At 41.9% G+C, this 23,590-nt stretch overlaps 1 protein-coding gene across 3 annotated transcripts in view; it reads left to right on the forward strand.

Moving 5' to 3' along the window:
• PEAK1 (pseudopodium enriched atypical kinase 1) overlaps window positions 1-19,075 on the forward strand; it is a 76,118-nt gene extending 57,043 nt beyond the window's left edge. For all 3 annotated transcript variants that reach the window (XM_035112191.3, XM_035112193.3, XM_035112189.3), the window contains 3 exons: window positions 1,256-1,434; window positions 2,206-2,954; window positions 10,160-19,075. In XM_035112191.3, coding sequence (XP_034968082.2) covers window positions 1,256-1,434; window positions 2,206-2,954; window positions 10,160-11,290 — 2,059 coding nt within the window. In that variant the 3' untranslated portion in view covers window positions 11,291-19,075. The remainder of the gene's footprint in view (window positions 1-1,255; window positions 1,435-2,205; window positions 2,955-10,159) is intronic.
• The last annotated feature ends 4,515 nt before the right edge of the window (window positions 19,076-23,590 follow it).

Here is a 23,590-nt window from a genome sequence, read left to right on the forward strand (position 1 = left end):
AAGCACTGTCTTCTCCATGCCTCTACAGTGGTACCTCGACTTACGAAGACAGTCTGTTCTGCGGCTGTCTTCGTAAGTCGAAGTCTTTGGTTGTTGAAGTGCTCATTGTGCGCATGCGCAAAGCGCAATTTTGCACTTCTGCACATGCGCCGACCCTGCGTGCCGCTTCTGTGCAGGCGCAGAATGTGTGCACGGGGGGCGCACAGTGAAAAGAAGGTCGAAACCTTTGGAAGTCGAGTCGTTCGGATGTCGAGGTATGACTGTAGTTCCCAAAGTGAATTTACAACTTCTCAGATTTGATTTTTGAATGTGTCCTAATGTGTGGAATTACATAGACTAACCCTTTGCTGTACACTGTTTTGCACTTAATATGTTGTGGTTTACACTGGTTTTTGCATGTTAATAAAACAGACATCAGTAATGAAAGGCTCAGTAACATGACAATTTTTGGGGAACACTTTTCTGTCTAGGTTTGCTAACTGTTGAGGATTATTTATGCCAGCATGTACAGGTGGTTTCAGTAATATGTAAACACTGGTTGCCCTAATTTGTTTATTGCTTGTGAGCTGCATTTTGTGCTTTGATCAACCATTTTTAGGCTGCAATTTTATGTTGACATTGACCCCTCTCTAACGATAAAATCTTGCCTTCCAGTTCTCATATGGGAAATCCTTCCTTCACATAGATACAGCATAAACCCTGTATACTTCCATGTCCTGTTTTGCACTGTTTTGGACAATAATTTAGAACCATTGGTATATATAGATTTTTAAATAAGATTGCAGCCTTTCTCTGATTGGAATAAATGATGTTATTGTTTTGCATGATTAGTTTAGTTTAATACATTGTGCTGAATACTACAGATGTGCTAAATGACAATGAGTCAGTGTTTTCAGTTTTCTTGACTGAAATCTGAAACTGCTTTATCTTTTCTCCTTGAGTGATAGGATGCATTTTATGGAGTTTTTAATGCTTACCTCTCCAGTGTTAAATACTGGGCCTAACCTTTCTTTTCTTTTTTTTACTGGTTAATGGTAGCAATATACTGTATACTATTAAATACTATCTACCATTAATGTGGTAGTGAACATGGCTACATCTTTGAATATTCAGGAGCTTTTAAGCTAGAAACTCTGAAAAAAGCAAAACAGCAGCTTTTTGCGGCACCATGAGTCAGTTCAGTAAAACTGAGACTGCAGTCCTCTAAAGAATTTACATTGCTGGTGTCCATTTGGAACTTTTGCTTTTGTTTTAGTCAAGTGCCTGATGGTTCCCCTCGGGTTCCAAGATCTGCAATTGAAAAGCAGGACAGTGGCAGTGATGGGCCCCTTCTTCCACTGTCCCCTCCCAAAATACCACAAGGACAAGAGGAAAGGGAGGAAATGTCAGATTCTTCTGATGGGAGTGCCTGCAGCGCTACATATAGTAACTTAGGTAAGCACCTTGCATCAGCACAGAAATATATTGCTTTTTCTTTATGTGTTGTCTGAGTTTTTCATGCTCACTTGAGAAACTGGTTATGAGAATATGCAATGGTTTAATGTTCTTATGGGAATGAACAGACATTTATGTGTTCAGAACTCATAAAAATAAATATTGTTGCTTAACTTTTTTGTGCCTCCCAAACATTTGAAGTAAAGATTTAATTTTTAAATGTTCTACGTACTCTGAGTTAAATTTTATTTGAAACCCATTTGTAATGACCTCAGCAATAGTTATACCATAAAAATGTAGACAACTTTAAGAACATGTTTGATAGGTGCTAAATGAATATATGTAGAAAGAGATGTGAAAGGTTTAAGGAAGTCTCGGTCATTGCACTTTTTAGAAGATCCCTCTGTTCTACAATGCTACAATGCTATGGGGCTTCAAATGTTCAACTGAACATAGTTCTAACTGAAGATAACAACATTTTCCTTCTATACTGTATTCCAACTATGTTTTTATAAATACAGATTTTTATTTAGGTCTTCAAAACAATGACTAACATCTAACAAATAATTGCAGTCTCTCTGTATATTCTCTGTTATAGTGATACTGGTTTAGGTTCTGAAGTTTTAGTCTTCCCACTAAAGAATTACTTCCTGTCCAGCCTTAAACTGAAATACTCATGCTCCTCTTCATTCTGTCAATGAAAATATCATGTGCATATGTATCTTTCTAAGTTAAAAAAAAATACGACAACTGTTTTCTGTTGTTACATAGGGCAATCCAGAGCAGCTATGATACCTCCAAAGCAACCACGGCAACCCAAGGGGGCTTTGGACGATGCCATTACTTTTGGGGGAATATCTGACCCAGACATGACGGCTACCTTACATCCCACACCACCTCCATTGCCAAAGAAAACCATTATAAGAGCTCACACGGAACCACTTCCAAAGGAACACCAGAATCAGGCCCTTGAAAGTGGCCTGTGTGTGATGGCCAATCCCACTTATGACATTGACACCAACTGGGAAGCAAACAGTGCCTGCTCTTCTGTCAGCTCCGAATTCAAGGCGATGGACCATGAGTCAGGAGATTCCTTGGACAGGCCTCCAGAAAATGGACTGGCAATCTCATCAGCAGCAAATGGTTTTTCCAGCCTAACTGCTACCGGTGTGAAAGACAGGTGCTCCAGTAGCATGGAGTTTCTGTCAGGTAGACCTGCTACCCACAGCAAACATGGCAAGACTGTCCAGAAACCACAGAGACAAGCACTTTATAGAGGAATCGAAAACCGAGGGGAGGTGGTGAGCAGAATCAGAAGCCTTCACACTGATTCCCTGAAGAAACTGTCTGCCAAATGTGAAGACCTTTTCATGTCTGGGCAGAAAGATCAGCTTCGATTTGGGCTAGACAGCTGGTCAGACTTCAGATTAACCAGTGACAAGCCATGTTGTGAGGCTGGTGATGCTGTCTACTACCCAGCTTCTTATGCAAAAGATCCACTCAACAACTATGCAGTCAAGGTAAGAAGATAATTAAAAATAGTCGCTCCACTAATCAAATTCCAGAACTTTACTTAGTGTCCATTGCACTTCATTACTATTGACTGTCTTTGTGCTTAGCGGTTACAAAGAAACATGCTCTTTTGTGATAGCTAGTGAATTTTTAAATAGTGAAATATTACATTTATGGCAGCATATAAAAATGCAATACAGTGGTACCTCAGTTTAAGTACACAATTGGTTCTGGAAGTCTGTACTTAACCTGAAGTGAACTTTCCCATTGAAAGTAATGGAAAGTGAATTAATCCGTTTCAGATGGGTCCACGGAGTACTCAACCTGAAGCGTACTTAACCCAAGGTATGGCTGTAATTGGTTCCGGAAGTCCGTACTTAACCTGAAGCGTACTTACCCTGAAGTGAACTTTCCCATTGAAAGTAATGGAAAGTGGATTAATCCGTTCCAGACAGGTCCGCGGAGTACTTAAACTGAAAGTACTCAAACCGAAGCGTACTTAAACCGAGGTTTGACTGTACAGTTAAAACAATAAAGAACAACACCGACAACCTCAAAACAGTAATTTCATCCTGATCCTAAATAATTATATTTTATCCTGTGAACCACCCTGAGATCTCCTGATGGAGGGTTGTATATAAATCCAATAAATAAAAAATAAAAAATAATTGCAGCAGAATAACAGGATTTCATTATTAGCTTAAGCCATGTTTGGGTTTACATGCTTGTATATCCTGTTATAAACTTTTATTTGCTAGAGCAGCAATTTTTAGGATCATTCTTTAAGCCCTTTCTCATACATTCCATTCCATATGTTTCCAGGATGGTCCTGGGAAAATGCCCTCCAATGACCCTTCAGAAATGCATTGAGTAAACAAAACCTGAGGATGTTAGTGCCCCAAATTCCTTCTTTCTTTAAAGTGAATTTATTGGCCTCCCCTTTGTTTGTTTTTTTACACTTATGACTTTAAAAAAAACAAAAAAACTATTCTTGCCTATTTAGCAAACTGCTGTTATAATTAGTTATATGAGTAGCTACACTTTTTCATTATTTATACAGAGGAGCAACTTAAATTACTTTGTTTCTATTTATTTTCAAAAGTGTACATTATTTTATTAAATAATAAAGTAGTTTACAATGTAGAAATTAAAATAATACAATACATAATTTTACAGAAAAATATATTTTAAAAAATAGATTTACAGATTGCAATTAAATACAGACTTTTTATGGCAAGGACTTACAGAACTATGATTTCACTGCCTAAGGACCAAATTGCATTTGATACTAGTCAGGTATTTAAACAAGTGTGCTTCTCCTGGTCACTTTTAATTTGAAGAAAAGTTAGCCGCAGGGTCCCATTCTGAAATGTGCTCTCAGTTGGGACCCTGCACAGGTTTTCTGCTGAAAATCACTGCCTACCTGGTTTTTGTTTTCCCTGATACTACTGTTTGCAGTAAACAACACTTTCAGGGATGAAAAGCAACCAGATAGGGGCAGTTTTCAGTACAAAACATGTGCAAGGCTCTAATTATTGAACAGTGCACAGTGGGAGGGAGAACCCAACATGACTCCTGCTGAGTACTTTCACATTAGCAGTTTTGTGTGTTTTTTTCAAATAATATGTATTCATTTTATAAGAATAAAAAATACAGAATATGAAAATACACAGAAAAGAAAAGAAAAGAAAAAAAATTAAACATAAAAATACAAAAAAGAAAAAGAAAAAAGATACTCACATTTATGATTCATATATCTTAACATTTGTGATTTCCTCTTGTCCCCCCTTACTGTGTTTCCTTGTAAATCAACTTTAGTAATTTACATATCATAATTCCAGTCATTTTATATCTTCTTAACATTCATTTCACTTATTCTTAATTAACACTTATACCTAATTCCTAAAATACTTAACATATTTTTCCTATACAACCTCTATGTACTTCCAAATCTAAACCATACACTTCCAATATTACAATTCTTTTTTATATAAACTTTAAATTTCTTCCAATCTTCTTCCACCGACTCTTCTCCCTGATCACATAGTCTCCCGTTCAGCTCAGCCAGTTCCATGAATTCAATCATCTTCATTTGCCAATCATCCACTGTTGCATCTTCCAATTCTTAGCTATCAAAATTCTTGCTGCTGTTGTGGCATACAAAAAAAAACGTAATATCTTTTTTAGGAATTTCTTCTCTAACTATTCCAAGTAGAAAGGCTTCTGGTTTTTTTTTTAATAAAGGTGTTTTTCAACACTTTTTTCATTTCATTATACATCTTTTCCCAGAAGTCTTTTACTTTGGGGCAAGCCCACCACATATGATAAAAGGTTCCTTCCACATTCTTACATTTCCAACATTTATTATCTTGTGTATGATAGATCTTAGCTAGTTTTACCGGTGTTAAATACCATCTATACATTATTTTCATCATATTTTCTCTTAATACATTACACACACTAAACTTAATATTCTTCTTCCACAATCTTTCCCAATCCTCCATTATGATACTATGCCCCACATCTTTCGCCCAATCAATCATTACAGATTTCACTTGTTCATCTTTTGAATGCCATTCCAACAATAAATTATACATTTTCGAGAGATTATTTGTTTTAGACTAACTATTCCGTCTCCAATTTGGATTTTTGGTTAAGGAGGATGCTTCTAGCTCTTCATGAATACGAGACCCAACACGAGCTCCATCTTAATTATGCCAATTAATTATCTTAATTATGACAAGACCAAAATAATGGTCTTTGCTGCCCGACCAAAACCTAATTTGTGGTCAATTAATGGTATTCCCTTAGAGCAGGTTAGTTGTTTCAAATACCTGGGCCGGATAGTTCGATCAAACAGGTCCTTCTTGGCACACAGAGGATACATAGCCACAAATGCTTCTAAAGCAGCTCTCTTGATTAGAAACAGACACAAACAGTGGAAGTTGCCCTGCAACTCTTTAAAATGAAAGTTCTCCCACTACTTCTGGTGGGCATTGCCTTGGGTTCGCGTAGGGACTTTGTAAGATTGGAATCTATCCAATCACAATTCCTCAGGGCCATTCTCAGGATCCCCCCTTCTGTCCTCAGGGCCATTCTCAGGATCCCTCCATCATGAGATGGAGACCGGCTGCCAAGCTTTTAGGTATGTGGCCCTGAAAGCGAAATTATGGCCATGGCTCAAACTATGTTTCAGACCGGTGGGTTTGCCCCTCCCCCCCCCTGATTATGAGGGATAATTTTAAATCTCCATGGGAAGGGGAAGTGGTAGAGGAAGTGCAGAAATGCGGTCTGTCCTCCCATTATATTGAGTCCATGACGTATAGCCACGCTAAAGCGGTGATTGCTCAGAGATTGAGGGATATTGCCAGACAGGAGGACATAGCCTGCGTGAAATCTGGGATGTTTTTAGGGGAGCAGGTCTATCAGGCTGCACCAGCCCGTTACCTGGCAGATATCCACTACGTGGAATACCGCAGGTTACTTACTGCGGTCAGACTGAATGTTCTTGATTCGGCGGTTTTGAGGGGAAGATTTGGAGGAGTCTCATACAGTCAGAGAATGTGCCATTGTGCCTTGGGTGAGGTAGAATCCACAGAACACAATTTACTGAGTTGTCCCTTTTATAATGATTTAAGGCAATATCTTATAACCCCATATTTATCTCACTTTAGTTCCCAACTAAGAGAACGGCAGGCAGCATATTTGCTAAACAAGCCCACTGGGAAAACAACCTTCTCGGTGGCTAAATTCCTCTTCCTGGCGCTTAAGTGTCAGAAACGTATAATCGAATGCCTTGATGTGGGTTACCTGTAGGAGGTTCAGTAGTGCGGTCATACTTCATTTATGTATCCCTCTGATGCCTTCAGTTTTATATTTTTATATTTGTATTGAGAAATGTTTTTCTTTCTATCGGTCAAATAAAGTATTTTGATTGATTGATTGATTTTTTAAATCTGAAAACCAACTTTTTTTATCCATTTTAAACATTTCATTTATCTGGTAATATTGCAACCAATCATTTACGGTACATTATTCTTTAGCTGTTCATATGTTTTTAATTTAAAATGATCTCCTTCTTCTGTTCATATGTTTTTAATTTAAAATGATCTCCTTCTTCCACCAATATATCTTTATACTTTACCCACTTAGTTTCCATATTTAATTGTTTTTGGGGGGGGCTTAGCCTCTAAAGGTGAAATGTTCTCCTTTCTAGCAAATCCTTATATCTACACCACATATTATACAATGATTTTCTAATTATATGACATTTGAAACCTTTGTGGACCTTTATCTTATCATACCACAAATATGCATGCCAACCAAAAGCATTGTCAAAACCTTCCAAATCTAAAACATCAGTGTTTTCCAATAAAAACCATTCTTTCAACCAGCAAAAGGCTGCTGCCTCAAAATATATCTTCAAATCTGGCAATGAGAAACCTCCTCTATTTTTAGCATCCGTTAGTAATTTATATTTAATTCTTGTTTTTTTCCCTTGCCAGATGAATCTTGATAACACCCTTTGCCATTCCTTAAAACAACCCAAATGATCAACAATAGGTAAAACCTGAAACAAAAACAACATTTTTAGCAGTACATTCATCTTTATCACAGATATTCGGCCCATCAAAGATAACTTTAAATTTGTCCATATATCCAAATCTCTCCTAATTTCATTCCATAATTTATCATAATTATTTTTAAATAAACTCTGATTCTTGGCAGTCATATTTACTCCCAGATATTTCACCTTTTTTACAAACATCAAACCTGTGGCTTCCTGCAATTTCTTATTTCTTCTGGTGTCATATTTTTCCCCAATACATTGGTTTTCATTTTATTCAATTTAAAACCTGCAAGCTGTCCGAACTCCTGTATTATTTCCAGTGCTTTAACTGCACTAGTCTCCAGTTCTTGTAAAGTTAATACTAAATCAACAGCGAAGGCTTTTAATTTATACTGTTTGGATCCCACTCCTATACCTTTCACTTCCTCATTATTCCTTATCATATTCAGCAAGATCTCCAGGACTGTTATAAAAAGTAGGGGGAAGAGTGGGCACCCTTGCCTGGTGCCTTTTTCAAGTAAGGGTGGGGTGGGGGTAAGTACAGTGGAACTTCGGTTTGCAACCGCCTCCATTTACGACGAGCGATCCAGAAGTATTTACATCTGCCCGCGCGGATGCGCAGAAGCAATCTGTGCAGCACGCACATGCACAAAAGCGCTCTATCGGCGCTTTGCGCATGCGCAGAAGCATGCCTTCGGCAAGCGACGAACTCGGGGAGCAACCGGCTCCCCGGAACAGGTCGTTGTCGTAAACCGAGGTATCACTGTATACCAAAGCCTAGTGCACCAAAATGTTCTGAACTGGACAGCAGCCTAAGATGACTATTGGCGCCAGGGGAGATCATATGACCCAATACAGTTTCTTATCTGTGGGCTCATCCACACTTCCATTTGTCCCGTGATTTCTAGGCATGGTTCCAATAGGTTTTTCTTTTGTATCACTTGCTTACCCCAGGGAAATCTGTAGTTTACTGCTGATTCAGAACAAGTATCAATCCACAGAAAACCCGATTTACCCTTGTTCTAATTCAGCAGTATACAGCAGGTTTTCCTGGGAAAGGCAGCGGGACCAAAGATGAACCTCTCGGACCATGCCTAGAAATCATGGGACAAGCAGATATGTAGTTGAGCCCCAAATCTCTGTTCAAGCCAACCACCACCATGTAAGGTTCAGCAGTTGCCAGTCATACAGAAAGGAATGTACCATATAAATGTTCCATAATATTTGGTTCCATGTACAGTTCAGAGTTCAGAAAGACATGACTGCCTATTCTGAGTTAGAATCCGGAACTGGTGCACGTCTCGATCTACGCGAGCAAAACAACCTTGGCCCGCCTCGTTTCCTTCTTTGTTCCTGACGCTTTCCCCATTTACGGACCTCAGGAGAGGGAGCGGGGCCAGACCCCTCCCCTGAACTGCTAAACAGCCTCCTCGATTCCCCAACTTCTGATACCTCCCCTGCTGCAGTGCCTTTGGACACTTCCTCTCCCACACGCGCATCAGTAGCATCCCTAGACCCCTCCGCCTCACTCAGAGCTCTTGCACCGCCTTTTGGCTCGCGCTCCAGCCAGCCCTCCTCTTGCTCAGCTGGTCCCCTTAGTTCCTGTTCCTGGGCGAACTCGCTCCCCACCCAGGGTCCCCTGACAGTTTGTCATAAACTTTATAATCTGCATCCTATAATGATGAGGGGGTGTTGGAATGCAAACGATAGGGGTGCTGTAAGATATTTCCTTTATTACCTAGACAGTCCATCCTCTGACAACCCATTCTCCGCATCAGTTAATCAATTGTGATGACAGAAATTCCCTATGGATGCAAGAATAACTAAACGGTAGCTGTTTCAATTAATGGTGCCCTATTTTCAGATACAGAGAGAATATAGGCGACCAATTTTACCACTTCTGCACCTGTGCTTTGAAGGATTATATAGACAGTTAACTTCTGAATGAGAGGTTTTACCCCAGGATAGTTTGCCTAGGCTCAAGAAGGAGCCAAAATGCATATCATAGAATCTTGGAGTTGGAAGGGACCCTGGTGTCATCTAATCCAAGCCCTTACAATGCAGGCATCTCAACTAAAGCATCCATGACAGGTGGCCAGCCAAACTCTGCTTAAAAACCTCCAAGGAAGGAGAGTCCACCACCTCTCATGGGTGTCCGCCCCATTAAAATAAAAAGCTGGTTGCAGTATCAACTAAGTTCTTACTCAAAGCTGAACCATGAATTTGCATCGAAGCTGAGCCATGCTTGGGGCAGACCCATTGAAATGAATGGATGTATAGCTTACTTGAGTGGAATTTACTTGGATACCACCCTGTTCATTTCAGTGCTCTACTGTGAGTTTGAGTAACACTGGATACAATCTATTAAAATGATCAAAATATCTGATAAACAGACAGCAATTCTAAAACCCTTCATTTTGAGTGGTCAAGCCAGTCCTAGAGTCCCTGTGAATGACAACAAGCAAATATAAAACTCATAAAATTGCATTGTAAGGGGGAATAGTAACATTCCAGATTACAAAATGAGTTTTCTGAGATCAGAATACGAGGCATTCCAGGAATGCTCTTCCCCTTGCTCTGTATCTGGAATGGGAGGGTGTAGTCAAGGGTGACAATTGATCTATTTTTCTTTCATCCCTTCAGATCTGTAAGAGCAAAGCTAAAGAATCGCAACAGTATTACCACAGCCTGGCCATCCGCCAGAGCTTGGCCATCCACTTCAACATCCAGCAGGACTGTGGCCATTTCCTAGCTGATGTGCCTGTTCGTCTGCTTCCATGGGAAGATCTTCATTCACCAGAAGAGGAGGAGGAAGAGCAGGAAGATGACAGGCAGAAGAACACTGTGGATGTTTCACAGAAAGACAGCTCAAATTTGCCAGGAGCCACAAGCAAGCAGCGCAACAGAGTTGTAGTCATCACTCGAGAGGTTCCCTACCTAACCATGGCAGATTTTGTGCTGGAGTCCTCAGACCGCCATGCCAGCAGCCCAGACTTGTATGAAAGGCAGGTATGCCTCCTCCTCTTACAGTTGTGTTCTGGTCTAGAACACCTGAAACCGTATCACATCACTCATTGTGATCTGCGTTTGGAGAACCTTTTGCTGGTAGACTGTAGGGCAGGGGGAAGCCTTCTGAACGATGAGAGTGTGGAGCCCTCTCCCAGTGCTGCTTGCCCTGCCAGGCTTATAGTGAGCAATTTCTCTCAAGCAAAACAAAAGAGCCACCTGGTGGACCCCGAAGTCCTAAGAGACCAGTCCCGCCTTGCCCCAGAGATCATCACAGCAACACAGTATAAGAAATGTGATGAGTTCCAAACCGGCATCCTCATCTATGAAATGTTACACCTGCGCAATCCCTTTGATGAAAATCCAGAGCTGAAGGAGAAAGAGTATACTTGTGCTGACCTGCCCAGTATCCCTTGCCGTTCCCTTTATTCCCTGGGGCTTCAGCAGCTTGCTAACTGCCTGCTAAACCCTAACCCATCAGAGAGGATCCTTATATCTGAGGCCAAGGGAGTCCTTCAGTGTTTGCTGTGGGGTCCCCGGGATGATTTGTTTCAGACTCTCAATGCCTCTTCCAGACCAGCACAAAGAGATACTGTGCTCCAAAACTGGCTGGACATCAAACGGACGCTGATGATGATCAAGTTTGCTGAGAAGTCTTTGGACAGGGAATGCAAAGTCAGCCTTGAAGACTGGCTTTGTTGCCAGTATCTGGCTTTTGCCACTACGGACTCCCTCAGCCGCATAGTGAAAATCATGCAGCAACATTAGTTTGTAGCCGCTGCTTTCACTTGGATGCACCACAATCCTCTCTTCATCCCCAGCCTCATCTATGTGCAAGTTTTAAAATTCTAACCTAGAACTCAAGGTCACCAATAGTGAGCAAACTTATCTTGCCAGGAAGCTCTGTTTCCTGTCATAGGTGCCAGGAAGAGGTCTGAAGCCTAGTTTAGCGGGTGGTTTGTTTGGACAAGGAGGTGTGTAAATTTATTAAGGAAACCACTATTTATTGCATTGCTGTTTAGAGGTGTAAGAGTGTGGAGTGAGTGCTGCAAATGGCAGCAACTGCAAACATAATTGAGTCAGCTGTGAATGAGCCACCAGAAGGTACACCACTCTTCACAAAGACATGGTCATCCCGGCTCCATCTCAGGGGTGACTTGGCCATAGCAGTCATACTTCCTGCAGATGCAGTCTTTTATTTGATTGTTCCTTCCCCATGAGACAACCCTGGACTACAATAGGTGGCCACTGAGTGACTTACAGTCAGCTGCAGACTGAACAAGTTTCCCTGTTTCTTTTATTCTTGCTGGGGTCAAAGGACACATTACATGGAAAGCCCCCCCAAAAAATAAAAACACAAACTAGTGATTTTGAGTGGAAGTGTGCCAGGGAAGATGGGCTCATCCCTTCTCCTTACAGGTCATTTTCCCATTCAGATTTCCTGCCTGCACTGCTTCCCCTCCCCCCCCACAGAGTTCCAGGTGCAAGTTTACCTTTCTTGTGTGTTGCTTTTTCGTGCCTTTGTCTTCTTAACCCTGAACTCTGATGTATCAGTCTAGAATATTTCCAATAGCAGCAGCAGATGTGTTTTTCTCTTTTTGCCAGCACAAAAAGATTATTGATCGTCTGTTAATTATAATGTTAACAGAGCAGTGCCAAGAGCAAAGGGACGGTTTGAAGCAAATATGTATTAGGAGCAGCTATTCCCCTTCGCTATCAGGCTGGTGTTTTACCCCAAAACCAAGGATAAAAATGCTAGGCTTCCATGTCTTCTTTGCAAAGCAACAAGGAAGCAGGGTATAAAGTTGCTCAGAGCTCATCTTTATGTAACAAATAAGCTATGTAAATAGAGATGAGTTTTCTACAGGTGTGGTTCTCTTTGGGGCAAAAGATGTTGTGCAGCTATCATATAACAGTTACGTTTAGCAGTTCTAGTTTATGTAGAATCTGGCTATCCAACTACTGCCAGTATCTAGTTTTTGAACATTTTAGCTGTTTAAGCATCATTAGCTCAGAAGGAATTGCTGCCTACTAAGGAAAGGTTAAACAGGTCCAGCGGCCTGTAGAAATGTTTGCGCTCCTTCCCTGACACACTGACCTTTTCCTGTGGATGCATTACAGTACAGTCCTGCACCTGATCTCTCTGCAAAGTATTGGTGGGACTTGTTTGAGTAGCTCTGAACTGATGGAACTGCAGCCCAGTATTTAATTCCCACAATTGGGGATGGTTTTTGAAATGTGGACAGCTCTTGTGTTGAGCCCATGCTGCTGCTGCTGCTGCTGCTCCTCCTCCTCCTCCTCCTATGGATATATGTGCAATTTTTGAATGTATTATATGAGAAAGCTGTGTTAGTGTTTACGTTGCTTAACAGACTTAACCCTATGTCAGATCTGCCCCCTTTCCTTTTCATGGCACATAGATGCACAAACTTATGTGTTCTCTTTCTCCAGATTGATGTTTCCTTTCTTTATTGTTAAACTGTGACTAACCTGTTTACTTCAGCCTTAGAGACAAATAGCCACTTTGAACAGTGTGTGCATGTTTGGACCAGAAACTGAAAAGTAGACCTGCAGAAATTATGTCAGCAAAGTCAGCTCTGTGGTCTTGGAGCAGGGTGTGGATTTCTCACTGATGCCAACCCTGTAGTTCATGAAAATCTGACCCCAGCATAAAATATGTGGTGGCCTCTTTAAATGCTTTGAATCTTCTTGCTTCAGTGCTTATTGATTATCGGAGAAAGACCAGACAAAGCTAAGGATAAAGTGTGTGAATGTGTCCTTTATTGCTTTAAAATAAAAGTGCAAAAATTATAGGCAGGCAGCTGTCCTAGCACAAAAAGGCCCCTCCAGACTGGGTGGTGTGAGGGAAATGGCGAGTGTATTCTGCAGCATGTCATTGACACAATAATAGTGCATTAGTGGTAGAATTATTCTGCACTGTCCACCCCTCATTCCACTTTATTGGCTGTTCTGCAATGATTCCCTGTTATTGCATGATTGCCACCTGGAAGGGCACTCTTGTACTATAGCACAACAAAAGCCAGACAAAAAATAAACATGAGCAGCCATGGTGTAAAAGGTTACAGGATTTCAGCGAGAAGTTGCGGGCTATGCACTGATTGGAAATGAAGCAGTGCTGACCACAAAACGTTTGCAAACAGTATTGAAAGTGGGGTTCTGCGTAACCACCACAATATCATCATGAGCACAAATCATGGAGGCACAGTCAAAAGGATACCTGGAAGGCCAACGAGCCAAATGTAATGTAATGCAGCCCAGAATGTAACAGGTAGTTTTGCTCCATGAAGCCCCCTGAATTTGGTACAGACCTATGGCCAGATTCTTTAGAGAGCCTTGCACAAATATCCCATGCAGCCCTACATCACACAGGTAAGGGGGACAATGCTTGCCTGTATGAGTCCACGTTGCTCACAGCAAATCACCTGCCCTATGCGCTGCACCTCCTTCCCAAGTTTTATATATGTTTCTAGCTGATATCTGTGTGCACACAAGTTCTTACTTAACCAGCATGCTCATCCTAGTGGAACATGGACTACTGACCATTGCAGCAGGGTACATTCCTTTAGACCACTGCTCTACTTTTGTGCATAGAGATATGTGCTTTGTGTCAGTTTCATGTTGATGTGCAAAGTAGACTATTGAATGTTACATGACCTTGTGTGTTTTATGCAGCAGATCCCAAAACTTTGTAGCTTGTCTTTTAGTAGCTTTGTGATTTCATTTTGCATTTTGATAGCATATCTCAACCAGTATTAGCGTTGTGTACTCTAGGTGAGCATGGGGTATAAACTCACTGCCATCTCCTTATTTTGTAGCACTGAGTAAATTTGGTAATGAAGGATGGTAATAGGAATTCTGTGTAAGAGAGGGTGCATGAGGGAGAAAGAGGTGCAACCAGGCAAGCATTTCCATTCTTGGTAGTGCCTGGTAGTAGCTTTGCAAACATCCTATTGAAGCCTCATTGATTTGTTGAGGGTTTGCCATTGAAGAGTTGGGCCCAAACCAAGCAGATTTCCAACCAAGACACTGAAACAAAATATTGTTACAGCACAGCATTTAAACAAAAGCCCTTGTTGCCCTGATAATGCGCTTCTGCAAGCATTAAGAATAAAACCTTAAATACACAGGCACACATTTGTAGGGTTTGCATTGAGTTGAGCTCACCACAATTTTATAGCCATATTGACCATAAATGTATATATTTACTTACTGTAAATATATATATTTTTAGAAAGCTGACACTCAGGCTTATTTTAGCACAATAAACCTAACCACAAAAAAGTTCTGGGAAATTAATTGTGGGTTAAAAGAATTTGAATCTGTTCTCAGAGCTTTTGGTGTCATTACTGGTAATCTTTTCTGGGATGGCAACCTGAGTCAATGATTATTTGCACTAGCAACAGTGCCTTGTTACAGAATTGAAGCTAATAGATAATTTTGCAGTGGGAATTGCCTACCAGCTTAAAAAACAATATTGCCCATATTTTGAAGGGGGTGTAGTCTAAGAAAGCTTAGTTGGCAATTCAACCAGACCCATTTGATACTATTGAAAAACCAAACTAAAAGTCAGACATTATTCAAATCTGCAACTTGTATAGGGTATTTAAAAAAGAACATTTTGAAATAGCTGCTTAGACAATGTAGGATTGGAAAACCTGTTGCTCTGACAATCTTTTTCAGACTCCAGCAACAAAATTGTACACATAAACAATTTGTGGAATTTGCTCCCAAGGAGTGTGGTGGAGTCTCCTTCTTTGGAGGTCTTTAAGCAGAGGCTTGACAGGCATATGTCAAGAATGCTTTGATGGTGTTTCCTGCTTGGCAGGGGGTTGGACTGGATGGCCCTTGTGGTCTCTTCCAACTCTACGATTCTATGAAACCACCTGCAACTCTTGTTACAAAATCAAAGAAAACTATACCAAACTGTCCGTTAGTGTGGAACTCGGAGCACATGGAAAACGTGAAAGGGGAAAGTGGCAGACTTCTTACAGGACCATCTTGCATGTTGAATTTGGCTAGAGAAGAAACAGAAATGTTGCTGGTATAACAGGAGCAAAATGGGACAGTGCCTGAAGTTTACAACTTATTCCCTCCTTTCTGCAAATTCAAGCCAGGAAGCACCGTGATACATTGTTGCCTTTTGAACTCTGTTTTACTATTCGAATAGGATCTGGTCAACTATCCAATAAAGTTAAGAGGAATTCTGCCTTTGGTACAGGTTTTTATTAGGGAACATCTAGAGCCCATCAAAGCATCCTCAAACTTTTCACTTCTTGTTATCGTTTTATGTTCTCATATTTTATACTACCCTTCAAACAAAATTCTCAGGGCAGTATACAAAGAGAGCCAGCCTGGTGTAGTGGTTAAGAGCGGCAGACTCGTAATCTGGGGAACCAGGTTCGTGTCTCCACTCCTCCACATGCAGCTGCTGGGTGACCTTGGGCTGGTCACACTTCTCTGAAGTCTCTCAGCCCCACTCACCTCACAGAGTGTTTGTTGTGGGTGAGGAAGGGAAAGGAGAATGTTGGCCGCTTTGAGACTCCTTCGGGTAGTGATAAAGCGGGATATCAAATCCAAACTCTTCTTCTTTACAAAATATATTCAATGCAGAAGTGAAGTGAACAGGAACTGGCTAGCCAACTATTTAGTCCTCAAAAGCCAGACAAAACAGGTGTTTTTAGCAGGTGTCAGAAAGCCATCAGAGAGGGATATAAATATACCTCTAATGGGAGGGGGTGCCCACATTCCACTGATAAGGGCTCAATGTCCCTGTTTCGTGAATATGTATTCTCCTGTTTTGTACTTTAATTAATTGCACAATGATTTGGGGGCTGATGTCACTTTTATGATTACTTAAATCCCAAACCACCAAAGTAGGAATTGAAGGTACCCCATAAATGAGATTCTTCATGGAGAGAGAACTGAGGTAACATATAAGGTGGATTAAGGAACACCAGGCAGCCTTCAGGTGTAGCTTTGATCCAGTCTGGCCCCTCTTACATCACCAACTAGGTTTGGCTCAGTATGCTGTAGCCAAGGTTTGCCCTGTGGTGACAGTTTGTGGCTAAGGATAATAACGCATGATTCCAAGTTTGGAAAATGCTCTAAGCAAAACTTGCATTGAACTAAAGACCCCATGGGAGAAACAAGTGGGTGCAAGCTTCTCTCCAGGAGCAACATGTTTGCATGGTCACAAACCATGCAACAAACTGGCTTACCATGATGTGTGAACCAGGCCACAGTCCCCAAGTATGCCTTTTACCTTCTTCCATATAAATGAATGGTTGTCATTTAATCAGGGCAGGAAGGAAAGAGTTGCACTTGTGTGTGACCTCCATGCTTGGTTTGGAACAGAAACCCCTCCCTGCCCTGGTTGGGTGTGGGATCCCTCCATAGCTTGGAAGTACTTGGAACCTTAGTCTTACCTGTGTGGCAAGACTTTGGTGCTGTGTTGAACTGCTCATCTTTTGTTCACAAATAAATACAGCTCCTGAAGTTTTACTGACTCTTGCTACTGCATAGTATTACAAGCCTGGTAGATGAAGGGAACGCTGTGGATGTAGCCTATCTTGATTTCAGCAAGGCCTTTGACAAGGTGCCCCATGATATTCTTGTAAAGAAGCTGGTAAAATGTGGGCTAGACAATGCTACCATTCAGTGGATTTGTAACTGGCTTACTGACCGAACCCAAAGGGTGCTCATCAATGGCTCCTCCTCATCCTGGAGAGTAGTGACTAGTGAGGTGCCACAGGGTTCTGTCTTGGGCCCAGTCTTATTCAACATCTTTATCAATGACTTGGATGATGGGCTTGAGGGCATCCTGAGCAAGTTTGCAGATGACACCAAATTGGGAGGGGTGGCTAATACCCCAGAGGACAGGATCACACTTCAGAATGACCTTAACACATTAGACAACTGGGCCAAAGCAAACAAGATGAATTTTAACAAGGAGAAATGTAAAGTACTACACTTGGGCAAAAAATAATAATGAAAGGCACAAATACAAGATAGGTGACACCTGGCTTGAGAGCAGTACATGTGAAAAGGATCTAGGAGTCTTGGTAGACCACAAACTTGATATGAGTCAACAGTGTGATGCAGCAGCTAAAAAAGCCAATGCAATTCTGGGCTGCATCAAGAGGAGTATAGCATCTAGATCAAGGGAAGTAACAGTACCACTGTATTCTGCTCTGGTCAGACCTCACCTGGAATACTGTGTCCATTTCTGGGCACCACAGTTCAAGAAGGATACTGACAAGCTGGAACGTGTCCAGAGGAGGCCAAAATGGTCAAAGGCCTGGAAACTATGCCTTATGAGGAACGGTTTAGGGAGCTGGGTATGTTTAGCCTGGAGAAGAGAAGGTGATATGATAGCCATGTTCAAATATATAAAAGGATGCCATATATAAGCTTAGACATGCAGCCCTAGGTCCATCATCATGACAAGCATTTTGAAAGCTATTCATCCAATCCAAATCAATTTTACCAAGGACATATTGAAGAATATTCACACTGTAAAATTGCTGCAACTGCTAAAGTAGCCTTTCCAGCTGTTTTGGGAATTCTGATTAGAGGAATGCATAATTTGAAAATGACAGCCATCTAAATAGAAAGGGCCTAGATGCACAGTGCCAGCACCTAACTATTGGTTTCAGTGGGTTTCGCTCCCCTTAACTGCAGCCTTTATACTTGGGAGATCAATTGAAAACACTCAACTCCCGAGAAAACCTCTACAGAAGTTGCTACACCTTCCAATTTCTTGTAGGAAAGCTCTTGGCTGCAAAGCAGACAATTGAGCCTAGAAGGAAGGGAGAACAGATGGTAGTTCACAAAATTCCCAGCTCACTTGTATGGAAGTGCTTCCCTTTACTCCCACCAATACCTTGCTTCCAACTCCTTGATTATCCCTTTAATTCAGAAAAGATTGAAATATTTTTTAACAAGGAAGAAATTATCCATATTTTTATAAATGAATTTTACTAACTACAAGAACAACCCACTTTGCCCTTTTGTTTTCCTGTGCCCTGTCTATATATTATATACATACCTTATACACACACAATGTGCTTGAATTTTAAAAATTCTTTTTTTCTTCAAAATACCATTTTCAGGATACAAGTAGTTGACCTGAACTTGCTCAGGCTTAGAAAGTTTTATAGCTTTTGCCCTGAGGGATATTTTCTTTTAAATTGAATTATGCAGAGCATGTAAAATATTAAGGAACAATCCATATGTTTTTATTTTAAAAAAATAAAAGTTCTACACAAAGGCAGTGGTATTTCTTTGCAAATGCCTCCAGGTGGGAAATAATCTCTGTTGAAAGAATACATTCTCCTGGGTAATCTGTGTTTGGAGTTCACAGAATCGCTGTATCCGTTGTTTCATATCTATTTACACATTTTTATAGATATAACTCCTAGGCTACCTTTGTGATCAGAGGGCAATAACACTCTGGTTTGCTGTGGTACTTTGCTGTATACTCTGTGGCATACATGTTACTGTGTAAATAAACTAGTTTTATTACACTGAGAATCCAGGTGTGCCGTTTCCTTCATTTCTTCCCCTACTGTGAGTGTCGCTGACAATAAAGCGGCCTGAGTATAATAATAATAATTTATTATTTATACCCCACCTATCTGGCTGGGTTTTCCCGACCACTTTGGGCAGCTTCCAACAGAATATTAAAATACAATCTAGTATGGCTCTTTTGTGACAGATGCAAACAGCTGGAGCTTAGGAGAAGGAAGGAAGGAAGGAAGGAAGGAAGGAAGGAAGGAAGGAAGGAAGGAAGGAAGGAAGGAAGGAAGGAAGGAAGGAAGGAAGGAAGGATACCTGGCAGAAATGGATAGCAGCTTTTAAGGCCAATGACGCTTTCCAGCTGCACTCCGGATGCCAACATCTGTGGTGCCTCCCCTGCAGAAGATGCCCATGACAGCAGCAGCGTCTCACACCAGATGGAACTGACCTGTAGAAAGGACTCCATGAATGGAAAGCAGAGACATTTAATGTACCCTTGTTAACTCTGAAAATACTTTAGTGATAGCATGCAGTCTCAAAGACACAAAACAAGGGGAAAGTAATGGGCAGACGGGAAAAATTCTTGTGCAACATTTCACGGACTTTCATTGACAATGTGGGAGGAGAGGAGCCAACTTGTCCTTGGTTGCAGGAGAGTGTGGGTGGGTGAAGAGGCAGCCTCCCCTTTCCCTGCTCTGCAGCCAAGAGAAATGGCTTGCTAGTGGAGGCACTTTGGGTAGGGAAGGAGTCCAGCATTCCTTGGTTGCTGTCCAGGAGGATAATGTGAGTCTCACTTTGTTACTTCTACCATACAAAAGCATTACTATTATTATTACTTACAACTTACTTACTTACTTATAAATTTATTAATACCCCACCATCTTTCCATTCTAGGATTCAAGGCAGTTAACATAGATAAAATAGGAAAACCTAAAAAATATGGGTTAAATGAGGTAACCCTTGATAAAATTGGGGTTGAAGCTGTTAAGCAGCTTTGTAGCCAGTTGACTGGTCAAAGAGTACTCATTAATGGTTCCTTGTCATCCTGGGGGAAATGAATGCTTTAGTTGAGATTCCTGCATTGCAGGGATGGACTAGATGACCCTTGGAGTCCCTTCCAAGTCTACAATTATATCATTCTGTGATGCTAAGAAAATAAACTCTCAGGCACCAGGCAGGGGGCTGCTGCACGGGATCATGCAGCCTGGCAGCGATGCTCAGAGCATTCCATGCAGGAGAAATAACAGGCAAACTCTCGAGCTTTGTTACTCACAGGAGAGGCACCAGTTTCATAGAGGGAGAAACCAGTTTAGCTCTGTTCAGCTATTTTCTGCTCCTGTATTGAAAAAAAGGCACACACCCCTCCCAACATTAGAAATGCCTTCCCTGAAGCCTGCACATGCATCACAAACACCATTGGGAAACCTGTAAGCAGGATTTGAGCTCAGGAGCATGCTCCTCCTCCTGTGGTTTCAGCAGCTGGTACTCTGGGCACAGGTGTTCTATGCAAGTGTGCTACAGCATTCTACACTCAATGCAGCTTTTGGATCAAGTGCAAGAGAAGCACCCCCCCCCTTCTTGTGAGAATATTTTTATCAGTTGCTCTGAGAGTCTCCCAGGCTTAAGGAGCAGAATATATTCTACATGCACGCATGCGTGTGGAACTTAGTACCACAAGATGTTGCAATAGCCACCTGATAGCTTAGCTGGCAGAAGTCCAAATGCTATTTTGCTTTAGAACACAAGTTGTGGAAGATGCATCTCCTCATCCTAATTCTAGTGCACCAAATTTGAGTCCTTTGCTTCCGGATGATGTTCTTGGCACCTCTAAACTATAAAACAGCACTGAAAAGTCATGAGAGGTGCTGAATGAGAAATTAGCCAAGCAGGTCAAAGGAAATGATGCAGGATCTCCTGTTCCCAAGATAGAACAACATCTCTTTTCCTCCTGACATAAATAGGTTGTGCCCACTTTTGATCCACGGTGGTCTGGTTCTTTAGTAGTGATGCTTACTCAATTACACATACAAGGGGAGGAAAACCGCACTCATGGAGCAAGAGGCGTGTCAGTACTCAATGAAGGCAACATATATTTTTTGACTAATGACGGGACCAAAAATTGGACTACCAACACTTACTTGATCTGTGACATGGTCTTGTGTGCTATTTCTCTAGGAACTGACAGCGTTCCATGCATCTGTGTGCATCTGGCCTGAAGAGGAGCCTTGCTGGGTGAGACCAAAGGTTCATGTAGTCCAGCAGCCTCTCTCTGGTAGGGAGGCAGCCACAGGCAAGACAAAAAGGCAGCCCCCCCCCTTCCATGCTGCTGGACTCGTGAACCAGCTTGGAGTAGTATACTGCCATCACACAGAGAGGCTTTGTTTTGGAAATGTACTCCACAACAATTGAGATATACATTTCCCGCTTAGGTTATGACAGTTCTATCCTACCTTTCTGGAAAGAAGCTCAAGAAGAGCCCATCTTGATCAGGCAAGTGGTCCATCGAGTCCAGCATCCTCTCTTGCAGATGACCAGATGCTTGAAAGTGTGACCCCAAATTCTAGCATTAAGAGAGAGGGGGGGAGAACATGCTATCCATTTTCTCCACACGTGGCCACAATCCAACACAGACATAGGCTAAAGCCAATTGCATACTCCAACTGTTTTGCACTGTACCCATTGTTGGTGTTTTTTTCCAAATACAGTAAATAAATCATCACCTTCCATTCCAAATGCATCATTAGCTTGCCATCTAGAGGACACTTTAAGAAAAGCAATGTTTTCCTATTTTAATCTCTGTACTGGCTGCTGTCCGAATAACAGGCATAAATTCCCCTTGGCTCCTCCAGAAGCCGGATCATTTTGTGGATGTAATGGCGGGGAGGGGGGGAGGCTTGGTGCAAGGGGGAAAGTCTGCTTCTCCTGGGACTGGAGCCTGACTCGGTCTGCAGCAGCAGCGTCCCAAGTGCCCAAGAGAGAAGGGAGCCTTCAGACAGGATCTTTGCATGAGGATAAATAACAATGGAAGGAGGGAGCCTGACATTATTAGTTCTAACAAAATGAATGCACTGCTTCATGGTAAGGGAATCTCTAAGCACCAAGGTTTTCAGCTTGTTCTTTTCCTCAAGCAGCAGAGGGATTTGGTCTGCTATTTCTTTCTTCCACCCTCCAGAGAATCACAGATTTGTAGAGTTGGAATCATCTCAGACTTGAAGTCGCCCTGGGAGGGGCAGACCAGCAACAGGGCAGGTTTCAGTGCTGGTCATCATTTGGATGGATCAGAGGCAGGATATTACGGAGTCCAGGGTAGGTGCAGAGTCCTTTCCACTTTTTGTAATGACAAAGTGTAGTTCCTCTGTTCTTCTCAGCTAGCATCCTTCAAGTCAGGCAGGAGGTCAGCAGAGCATCTGCACCTCCAGCAGACAAGTGAGCATCCAGTCCTGCTCCCTGCGGGGTTCTGTTTCACCAGCATGTCCCTGGCAGAGCCAGTGGGGTGTAGTGGTTAGAATGTCAGACTAGGGTTCAAATCCCCCCTCAGCCTTGAAGCTCTTTGGGTGACCTTGGGCCAGCCACTTGGGGTTAAATGAGGAGGGAGAAAACCATGGGTGCCACATTGAGCTCTTTGGAGACAAAACTGGGATGCAAATGCTTGCCCCAACCACCAGCTGATGTCAATATTTCCATCTGGGATTCCCAATACAGTGTCTGTAGGCAGAGTGCCCTCAAACAGCACTTTTGGCACCAGCCAAGGCCTTCTGCCCCTCCCAGTTGATTTAAACTAATAATAATAGGGGTGGGGGGGCATTGCCTGCTTTTTTGTATGAGGGAAGAGCTGGTTTGCCTGTAGCTTTGGAGGGTGTACATCTTCTTCTTTGAAATGCTTCTTTTCTAGTACCCACGGCAGTTTCTTAGTTTCCCAAATCTGCCTCCAGGCCCCAAAGGGGATGGAGACATCATTAGAAATTTCGAAATGTGACAAGCAGACCGGGTTGCATTGAGGACCCCTTCAGGCTCACTCTGCTGGGTGGGGCCCTGGGTCTCTGCCCCAAATTTCTGTCATGATGGGACACAAGCCCCAGGGTCTTCCTTGGATGCTTTGCACCTTTGCTAAGCTCAGAGTGTTCCCGCTCCCCACATCCTTTGAATAAGGCTATGCCCCTTAATTAAACGTCAACTTCCTGTTGCCTGTAATCAGATTATCAAATAATACCTGCTCAAAGAAGTCAGAACTGATTAAAATAAAGTCTGGCCACCGTATGATTCCCTTTCACTATGAATCATTTGATTCCTAAGGCTTGGATTGAAATAAATTGGAGATCAAATTGTTGCATGAATTAATTAAATCAGAAGCAGTATCTTTAACAAAGCAACCCATATCCCAAACATAGGCTGGCACTGCTACTGGGAACTTAAAGGTTCAGAAGCTTATTGAAAATAATAAAACAATTATTCTGCATGTGAAATGCAAAGTCCCTAAAGGTTGGCTAAAAGAAGTGCCAAATCATGTACCATTGTGATAAAAGACAACTT

Source organism: Zootoca vivipara, chromosome Z1 (assembly GCF_965207765.1).
Source record: "Zootoca vivipara chromosome Z1, rZooViv2.hap1.1, whole genome shotgun sequence".
In the NCBI taxonomy this organism is placed as follows: domain Eukaryota; kingdom Metazoa; phylum Chordata; class Lepidosauria; order Squamata; family Lacertidae; genus Zootoca; species Zootoca vivipara.